Raw genomic sequence first — 10,454 nt, 5'->3', positions numbered from 1 at the left:
GGCTGCTTTTCCTTCACTCTGCGGTCCGACTCATCCCGAACCATCTCAATTTGTTTGAAGTCGGGGGACTGTGGAGGCAAGGTCATCTGATGCAGCACTCCCATCACTCTCTTTCTTGATAAAATAGCCCTTACACAGCCTGGAGGTGTGTTGGGTCATTGTCCTGTTGAAAACCTACTGATAGTCCCACTAAGCCCAAACCAGATGGGATGGCGTATCGCTGCAGAATGCTGTGGTAGCCATGCTGGTTAAGTGTGCCTTGAATTCTAAATAGATCACAGATAGTGTCAACAGCAAAGCACCCCCACACCATAACACCTCCTCCATGCTTTACGGTGGAAAATACACATGCAGCTATCATCCCTTCACCCACACAGCATCTCACAAAGACACAGCGGTTAGAACCAAAAATCTCCACTTTGGGCTCCAAACCAAAGGATACATTTCCCTCGGTCTCATGTCCATTGCTCGTGTTTCTTGGCCCGAGCAAGTCTCTTCTTAGTTTTGGTGTCCTTTAGTAGTGGTTTCTTTTCAACAATTCGACCATGAAGGCCTGATTCACAGTCTCCTCTGAATAGTTGATGTTGATGTGTGTTACTTGAACTCTGTGAAGCATGTATTTGGGCTGCAATTTCTGAGGCTGGTAACTCTAATGAACTTATCCTCTGCAGCAGAGGTAACTCTGGGTCTTTCATTCCTGTGGCGGTCCTCATGAGAGCCAGTTTCATCATAGCACTTGATGTTTTTTGCGACCGCACTTGAAAAAACTTTCAAAGTTCTTGATATTTTCCGTATGGACTGACCTTCATGTCTTAAAGTAATGATCGACTATCATTTCTCTTTGATTATTTGAGCTGTTCTTGCCATAATATGGACTTGGTCTTTTACCAAATAGGGCTATCTTCTGTATATCCCCCTACCTTGTCACAACACAACTGATTGGCTCAAATGCATTATCTGGGAAAGAAATTACACAAATTAACTTTTAAGAAGGCACACCTGTTAATTGAAATGCATACCAGGTGATTACCTCATGAAGCTGGTTGAGAAAATGCCAAGAGTGTGTAAAATCTGTCATCAAGGCAAAGTGTGGCTATTTGAAGAATCTCAAAATATATTTTGATTTGTTTAAAACTTTTGGTTACTACATGATTCCATATGTGTTATTTCATAGGTTTGATGTCTTCACTATTATTATACAATGTAGAAAACTCTTGAATGAGAAGGTATTCTAAAACTTTTGACCAGTAGTGTATATCACGGTCGCAAGGCATATGAATTAACAGGTTATAGAGCAATCAACGCAATTATCACAACACATAGGTTGTTATACAGTGCATTCGGAAAGTAGTCAGACCCCATGACATTTTCCACATTTTGTTATGTTACAGCCTTATTCTAAAATAGATTCAATCATTTTTTCCCTTCATCAATCTACACACAATACTCCATAATGACAAAGCGAAAACAGGTTTAGATATTTTTGAAAATGTTTTAAAAATAAAAACAGAAATACCTTATTTAGTATTCAGACCCTTTGCTATGAGGCTTAGGTGTATCCTGTTTCCATTGATCATCCTTGAGATGTTTCTAAATCTTGATTGGTCCACCTTTGGTAAATTCTATTGATTGGACATGATTTGGAAAGGCAAACACCTTTCTATATAAGGTCCCACAGTTGGCAGTGAATGTCAGAGCAAAAACCAAGCCATGAGGTCGAAGGAATTGTCTGTAGAGCTCAGAGACAGGATTGTGCCGAGGTACAGATCTGGGGAAGGGTACCAAAAAATGTCTGCAGCATTGAAGGTCTCCAAGAACACAGTGGCCTCCATCATTCTTAAATGGAAGGAGTTTGGAACCACCAAGTCTTCCTAGAGCTTGCTGAATTTGTGGAGTTTCTTCCATTCTTCTCTGCATATCCTCTCAAGCTATGTCAGGTTGGATGGGGAGCGTCACTGCACAGCTATTTTCAAGTCTCCATAGATGTTAGATCGGGTTCAAGTCTGGGTTCAAGCTGGGCCACTCAAGGACATACTAAGACTTGCCCCGAAGCTACTCCTGCATTGTCTTGGCTGTGTGCTTAGGGTCGTTGTCCTGTTGGAAGGTGAACCTTCGCCCCAGTCTGAGGTCCTGAGCGCTCTGGAGCAGGTTTTCATCAAGGATCTCTCTATACTGGGATTCATATATATTTCACTCAATCCTGACTAGTCTCCCAGTCCCTGCTGCTGAAAAGCATCCCCACAGCATGATGCTGCCACCATCATGCTTCACCATAGGGATGGTGCCAGGTATCCTCCAGATGTGACGCTTGGCATTCAGGCCAAAGAGTTCAATCTTGGTTTCATGAGACCTGAGTCCTTGAAGTACATTTTGGCAAACTCCAAGTGGGCTGTCATGTGCGTTTTACTGAGGAGTGGCTTTCATTTGGCCTCTCTAACATAACGGCCTGATTGGTGGAGTGCTACAGAGATGGTTGTCCTTCTGGAAGGTTCTCCCATCTCCCCAGAGGAACTCTGGAGCTCTGTCAGAGTGACCATCGGGTTCTTGGTCACCTCACCGATTTCTCAGTTTAGCAGGGCGGCGAGCTCTAGGAAGAGTCTTGGTGGTTACAAACTTCTTCCATTTAAGAATGATGGAGGCCACCGTGTTCTTGGGGACCTTCAATGTTGCATACATTTTTTGGTACCTTTCCTCAGATCTGTGCCTCGACACAATCCTGTCTCGGAGCTCTACGGACAAGTCCTTCGACCACATGGCTTGGTTTTTGCTCTGAAATGCACTGTCAACTGTGGGACCTTATATAGACAGGTGTGTGTCTTTCCAAATCATGTCCAATCAATAGAATCTACCATAGGTGGACTCCAATCAAGTTTTGGAAACATCTCAAGGATGATAAATGGAAACAGGATACACCTGAGCTCAATTTCTAGTCTCATAGCAAAGGGTCTGAATACTTAAGGTATCTTTTTTTTGTGCAAAACTTTCTAAAAACCTGTTTTCGCTTTGGCATTATGGGGTATTGTGTGTGGATTGATGAGGGAAAAATATATTTAATACATTTTAGAATAAGGCTGTAACATAACAAAATGTGGACTGTAATTCTATGGCAGCCCCGAAGGGGCTTGAATTTCCGAGCTCTCCCCGTAGATTTTGCGGTGACGTAGTGTCTCCATGAGTGACAGAACACTGAGGCAATTTGTATTATTATTATTTGCTAAACAGGTGGGGCTCAAAACAGGTGAGGCTCTGAATGACAGGTCGCCACTGGTTATTACACAGGTGCACCTTGTGCTGGGGACAATAAAAGGCCACTCTAAAATGTGCAGTTCTGTCACGCAACATAATGCCACAGATGTCTCAAGTTGAGGAAGCATGCAATTGGCATGCTGACTGCAGGAATGTCCACCAGAGGGATTTCCAGATCATTTAATGTTAATTTCTCTACCATAAGCTGCCTCTGTTGTTTTAGAGAATTTGGCAGTACATCCAACCGGCCACACAACTGCAGACCACATCAGGCCATGACCTCCACATCCGGCTTCTTCACCTGCGGGATTGTCAGAGGGGGGAGGGCGGGTGCTGAGTATTTCGGTCTGTGATAAAGCCTTATTGTGGGTAAAAACTCCTGATTGGCTGGGCCTGGTTCCCCAGTGTGTGGACCTGGCTCCTAAGTGAGTGGGCCTATGGTCTCCGACACCCACGTAATGCATAGAGAATTTAATGTAAAGAAAAATGTGCAAAACCGAAATCAAAAACTGTGATATTTTTTTCCGAATCAAACCGAAACGACTTCAAAAAGCACGATACACTCAGCAATAAAACTGCAAATATTTCTCTCTACATCCATGGCAAAATGTGGAAAAGTGCAGCAAACTTGCTTTAAAACGGCAACATTTATTTACGGGCCATGGCAAATAATGAAGAATTGTAGGTAATGTTTTGCTTGGAAGGGAGGGACAAAATTGAATTTAGGGCCCACATAAGGCTAGGGCGGACTCTGACTGCATGTATGGATGTGGGTAGCAGACGCACATCCACTGTAGCCCCTCAAGATGAGTTCAGATTTGCCCACCCCTGCCCTAACTGAACAAAACGTGGACAAGTATTGGACACGCAGATCCTTAGATCAGAGCTGTGAAGGGTTGGGCCGTGCAACAGAACATCAAAAAGCAGACAAAGGCATAGAAACCCTGCCACGCGTATTGATGCGTCAGGGAATTTGGAGATGCATACGCTTGTACAGGTAGATAAGAACAGAACACATTGGGCCTCAAGCAGATATGAGCCAGTCCAGATATGAAGCTTAACTTTGGGTGAAGGTGAAGAAGAAAAAAATCCACAGCCTTCCACACAAACCAGATCATTACATGCTGCACCCACACAGTGAGACTACCTTTCTCATGAAGGATGCACCAATTGTGCCTTTTGGGCAGTGTAATTTGGTAAAATATTGTTTACCTAATTTTAACATGGTTTAACTGCATTTAAAAACATGCTTTTCCCATCTCAAGAGGTTAATTTAAAAAAAATACTATTGTAAAATGCCAATGAACTACCAGATAAAGCAACAGGGTTGATATTTTCATCTTATGCAATAAATCCCCCTTGTGACAGGAGGAATGAAAGCTTGTTGTGTACAACAGGGGAGGGGCAATAGAATGCAAGTTTCACAAAAGTGTTAATTGTTCAAACTTTTCATGCCCATCTATGAGTAACAGGGTTGATGTGTTGTGCTCTAATTTGTTTTGTTTTTATACCATGAAAACACAAAAAATGGCCAAAGAGTATAACCAGTTCACCTATATTTACACAGATTTCACTATATGACCAATGTTACTTTTGAAACAATTTTATTATTAAAACAAGATTTAACAGGGTTGACCTTAAAATGAGGAACAGACGTAAATTAATTACTAATGACATTAAATGAATAATAATCTTCAGACATTACAGTCAAAGCAACAAAATAACTACTGCTTTGCAATGATCTTAAGAGAAATGTGTTGAGTAGGATAAAATCCTCCTTGAAGTCAGAAAAACATGCACTTTAGAAAGTCTTTATTCTTTAAACAGATTTCTGGAATTTTCTGTGGTTCATATTAGGCACTTCATTTAATAAAAACAGGCGTATTCAAAAGTAATATTGGTGCACAATTTATACATAAAATATCAAAAGGGACTCAAAAGGCATTCTATTTGTGGAACGACCCCGCTGTACGACAATATATTCAAAAGTTTTATTAATAACAAAATTGAACAAATTCAATAACCCAATCCCCATATATGAGCCAATGGAGACGCAAAAATGTATCTGTAAAAGAAGGGAAGATCTGCAGCAGCTTTCCTCAAGATAGGCATGAGAATCACAGTACACTTTGGTCTCCGAGCAACAACGCAATTACTGGAAGTACAAATATATATACCATTTATATAGTAATATAGTTTATAGGGCATTATATTTTATTATGTGACCTGAAATTGAACAAACTTTGCCATACTACACACACACACACAATAGAATGATTGAAATAGAAAATGTATCCCATTTACTATAACAGCGGGTCCTTGGATTGAATTGTGGCTGACCACTACTCTGTCTTGTCTTTAGTACGGCTATTCCTGTAACAAACCACCTGGGTCAGGAGCAGGCAGCTGAGACAGGCAGCCACTACATGGGTCACAGTAGAGACAGAGCTCCAGTCTCCAGTTTCCTACAGAGAGGGATAAGGCCAGGGGAGGAGGGATGAGAGGGGGATAAGGGAGGAGGGATGAGAGGGGGATAAGGGAGGAAAGATATGAGAGCGGAATAATGTAGGAGAAGGATGAGGAACAGAGGAGTGACAAGGGAAAAGAGTTTGCAGAAGTCAAATGAGAAGGCATGGTAGAACGCAAATAGGCATTGAAAGGGAATGTAAAGGTACAGATTTTTTTTATACCTGTAGAGAGGTGAAGATAAGAGCCAGGGAGCCAGTGAAGACCAGGAACACAGACAGAGCTGACAGCTGGCCCGTGTTGCCATGGTAGTAGTTAGTCCCTGCCTGGATCACCTGGATAAACATCCAACATAAAACAATCAACAGTCAGTCTGTACAAGTCAATATAGGCAAATGTTTATTATGACCTAACATAAGCAGTTCTCTTTTCTCTCGATTGACAAAGACCTAAATGATAACAGCAGACTAATCCAATGTTGTACTTCTCCTGCTGAAGTTTGAGATAAGCATGCTTATCTCATCGGCCAGAGGGGTACACAAAAAGCAAGATCAATGACTGAGCCAGCGAACTATTCTGAAATAATGTTTTTTTCTAAAAGATGAGCATAAAATGGACACGGTCTAATTGACTCAACAACCAAAAATGCATATCTAAGCGTTGCTTTCTTAAATGGACCAGAAAATCAACCTTTGTTTATCAAAGTTAGCTGGCTAACTCATTAATCCTGCTTTGTAGTATACCCCTCTGCTCCTATAGACGGGTTGACTGACAGCGGCACGGAAATGAACGGCCAGGTAGCTAGCAGCAATGACAAGAAGCTGCCTAGTGATCTCTGGCCGCCCAACAAGCTGCCCACTTGACCCCATCCCCTCCTCCATCTCTGGGGACCTTCTCCCATTCCTCACTTCCCTCATCACTGACCGCATTCCAACTGACTTCAAGATGGCCAGAGTCGCTCCTCTCCGTAAGAAACCAATAATCAACACCTCTGACGTCAAACTACAGACCTGTATTCCTTCTTTATTCTCTTTCTAAAACACTTGTGTGCTGTCTCTGACCAATTCTCTCGTTATCTCTCTCAGAATAATCTTCTTGACTCTAACGAGTCAGGCTTCAAGACAAGTCACTTAACCGAGACTGCTCTTCTCTGTGTCACAGAGGCTTTGCCAAAGCTGACTCTCTCTCCTCTGTTCTCATCCTACTAGATCTATCCGCTGCCTTCGACACCGTGAACCATCAGATCCTCCTCTCCACCCTCTCAGGGTTAGGCATCTCAGGTGCACACTCCTGGATTGCATTCCTACCTGACAGGTCGCTCCTACCAGCTGTCTTGGAGAGGATCTGTGTCTGCTCTCACTACTGGTGTCCACCAGGGCTCGGTTCTAGGCCCTCCTTTCCGTTTCCTTTTACACCAAGTCACTCAGCTCGGTCATTTCCTCACATGGTTTCTCCTATAAATAACTGCTATGCGGATGACACTCAACTACTCTTCTCCTTCCCCCCTTCTGACACCCAGGTAGCGACATCTCTGTGTAACCGGCATACATCTCAGCTTGGATGTCGGCTCACCACCTCAAGCTCGAAAAAACTGAGATACTCTTCCTCCCAGGGAAGGCCTGCCCACTCCGAGACCTCTCCATCACGATTGACAACTCCACGGTGTCCCCCTCCCAGAGTGCAAAGAACTTTGGCGTGACGCTGGACAACACCCTGTCCTCTGCACACATCAAACCAGTGACTCGCTCCTGCAGGTTCATGCTCTACAACATCTGTAGAGTACGACCTTTCCTCACACAGGAAGAGGTGCAGGTCCTAATCCAGGCACTTGTCATCTCCCGTCTAGACTCCTGGAATCTGTTGGCTGGGCTTCCCACTTGTGCCATCAAACCCCTGTAATTTATCCTGGATGCCGCAGCCTGTCTGGTGTTCAACCTTCCTAAGTACTCCCCGGTCCTCTGCACATTCCACCGGCTTCCAGACGAAGCAAACATGATCTTCAAGACCCTGGTGCTTGCCTACAGAGCAGCAAGGGGAACAGCATTACCTTCAAGCTATGCAAAAACCTACATCCCATCCGAGCACTCCGTTCCGCAACCTCTGGTCTCTTGGCCCTCCCGCCCCTTCGGGAGGGCAGCTCCCACTCAAAGCTCTTCTCTGTCCTGGCACCCCAATGGTGGAACAAGCTTCCCCCTAAAGTCAGGACAATGGAGTCCCTACCCATCTTTCCAAAACGTCTTAAACCCTACCTCTTTGAAAAGTATCTTAAATAACTATCACGGCGCCCCCGACACCCCTTAAGATGAAATGTAAAAATAATCTTAGGTAGCTTTTTTCAGCCTCTTTGTATCTTGTTATTGAGACCATGTCTTGTTTTGAGGTGTTTTGACTGATGTCATGTCTATGCTAATATAGCTAGCTAACCAACAACTGGAACTATGTATTTGAGACCTGTGCTCATTGTGCAAATGTATTTGTTTTCAATAAACATTGAGACAAATTATAGTTTACATGCTGTCAAAAGTTTAACCAACCCAGTCTGTTTTGCTCCATAGTTTCACAAGTGTCGGTTTTGTTGCTAAACAACCAACACTTCTACACCATCTGCTGACTGTACCTTAACTGCTATAAGCCTTGCAGTTGATTACATTTCCATGCAAATAGAAAATAAAAGTATTGTATCATACCCGGCTGGCAACAACAGCCAGCATGCTAGAGGCCTGCATCGCAGGGATGACGTGTTCAGGGACCAGAGGAGAGGTCAGGAGCAACATAACACCACCGTAGGCCAAGAGGAATACTATACCTGCAGGAAACAAGGACAGTTATGACACAGCCCTGGTACAGACCATACACTCATATTCCTGTGAACTGTTGAACTACTTTGTCATAACATTGCCTAATTTGCTCCTTTTAAGTGGTGACTTACCAAACAGTAGCTAATCAACGCGTTTAAAACATTTAATCTCGCCACTATTGTGAGTATTGATGTAAAATGAATCTATAGGCAGGGACTCAGGCACACTGGAAGCACAAGTATACACAGAGAGGAGTGGTCAAACCTTTGAGGGTGTTACCACTGTAGTGTTGAATGAGGAAGCCCATGGCCAAACCCTGCATAAACATGAACAGTCTCTCTGACCAAGCTCTGTGCAGATAGACAGACACACAAATGTTGTCAATAACAGGCTTTGTCCAATTCACTGGTTTGCGCTCATCAGCGTCACACTGTTGGCTGGATTAGTGTAAATCACTTTTGTTAAAAAGGAGTGTGTAATAAAAAATCTGAATTGATCATACTCAAGGGGGAAGTTATTGGTGATGCAGTAGACCACAGGACCTGTGATGGCATAGACCTGCAGTAGGACAGACCACCAGCTAATCCCCGATGCACTCCTGGCCCTCAGTACCTTCCACAGCTGAGGGAGCTGCGCTGTTTGGCAGACCGACAGGTGGAGGAGAGGGAAGGGCATATGAGAGAGGGGGAAAAGAAAAAAGGCATAGCAACAGACAGAAAGCGATATGTAGATATGAACCTCTGCGTAACAGAGGTTTCCCGATTATTAATCCTTGCATAATGTGTGAGAGCAGTCGAAAAGACAGAGAGAGGTTTTTCTCACCCATCACAGTCCCAAGAATGATCCACACTCCCACAGTTTTGCTCAGAACTATCTTCCAGCATGGCACTATTATTACAACAAAAAAAGTATGAAGCTGTGACCCAAATTTCCAGATGAACATCTGGGGTGGAGGACTTGTTAAAATATTAGAAAATATCTACTGTAGGCTTTACAAGACCTTCGGCAAGGCTTATAAAAACACTGTATACAAAAGGTGCTGAAACATTGTAACACTTTAACAATCACGCATGCAACAATTTCCTCAGCTTTGCTCTACGTAAGCATCTCTAAATAACACATCTGAAATGAATATCACGTCAGCAGCACATCTTTTCCGGACCAACAGGACAGCGAACCTCACCGTGGAGAAAGTTTAAGTCGACAAAAAAGTAGTTGTAACATTTCTCTGGCAAAAAGTATGTGAGTAGAAACTCTTTAGTTGGAGACAGCAATTCCTCCACCTCCGACGTGTCCATCGTTCTACAACTGTGTGCCCTTGGAAAGTTTTCCCACTGATTTTAGGGAAACATTGGCAAACAAAGAGCCTTCCCATACATCCTTGCCAAGTATAATGCGGAACTAATGTCATTAAAGCGCAGCAAACGGGAAGCAAAAGCTGGTGCACTTTTTCCAGTGTCCAATGAGAAGACAGTTTTAGCAAGATCCTCTCTGATCCAACCAATCAAAACCGAGAGACCAGAGCACATCGTTAGGTTCCATTGGTGTCAGTGACAGTGGCAGCGTTTGGCAGATAATGTGCTGTTTTTATTTAATTTAAAAAATGCCTCGGTTTTTAGCTGAAGAGGGCTAATATAATCTTCCACAGATGACCCAGGTTCAAGCCCATTGACCATATAGATAGATAATGTGCCTCCTGCTGTAAATGGTGATGGACTGAGCTATAGCCCTAGGTCATAGAGATCACTGTGCATGAGGCTGTGCAGGATACATGTCTAATGTGTTGATGGTAAACTGTTGGTATGGGAGATAGTTCTAAATACAAAAAGTTCACAAACTGACTGTCTTTCAAATTGGGGTTCTTAATGTAATCTGATATGATACTGTACCTCTGCAGAGGGGTACATGTCTGCTGAAAATCTGCATTATGCAGTTATGTCCATA

General features: G+C 43.2%; 1 protein-coding gene across 1 annotated transcript; it reads right to left on the bottom strand.

Moving 5' to 3' along the window:
- Positions 1-5,037: 5,037 nt before the first annotated feature.
- On the bottom strand, positions 5,038-9,923 carry LOC109874235 (mannose-P-dolichol utilization defect 1 protein). The gene is made up of 7 exons (XM_020466063.2): positions 9,694-9,923; positions 9,333-9,398; positions 9,013-9,145; positions 8,775-8,860; positions 8,400-8,518; positions 5,937-6,047; positions 5,038-5,711 (listed from the first exon to the last, which is right to left on the bottom strand). The coding sequence occupies exons 1-7, from the start codon at positions 9,806-9,808 to the stop codon at positions 5,589-5,591; spliced, it is 753 nt and encodes a 250-aa protein (XP_020321652.1). The 5' UTR covers positions 9,809-9,923; the 3' UTR covers positions 5,038-5,588.
- Positions 9,924-10,454: the final 531 nt, after the last annotated feature.

The sequence above is a fragment of the Oncorhynchus kisutch genome, linkage group LG29 (genome assembly GCF_002021735.2).
Source record: "Oncorhynchus kisutch isolate 150728-3 linkage group LG29, Okis_V2, whole genome shotgun sequence".
In the NCBI taxonomy this organism is placed as follows: domain Eukaryota; kingdom Metazoa; phylum Chordata; class Actinopteri; order Salmoniformes; family Salmonidae; genus Oncorhynchus; species Oncorhynchus kisutch.
Note: the sequence above shows the minus strand (reverse complement) of the source record. Positions and strands in the feature narration are given on the sequence as shown.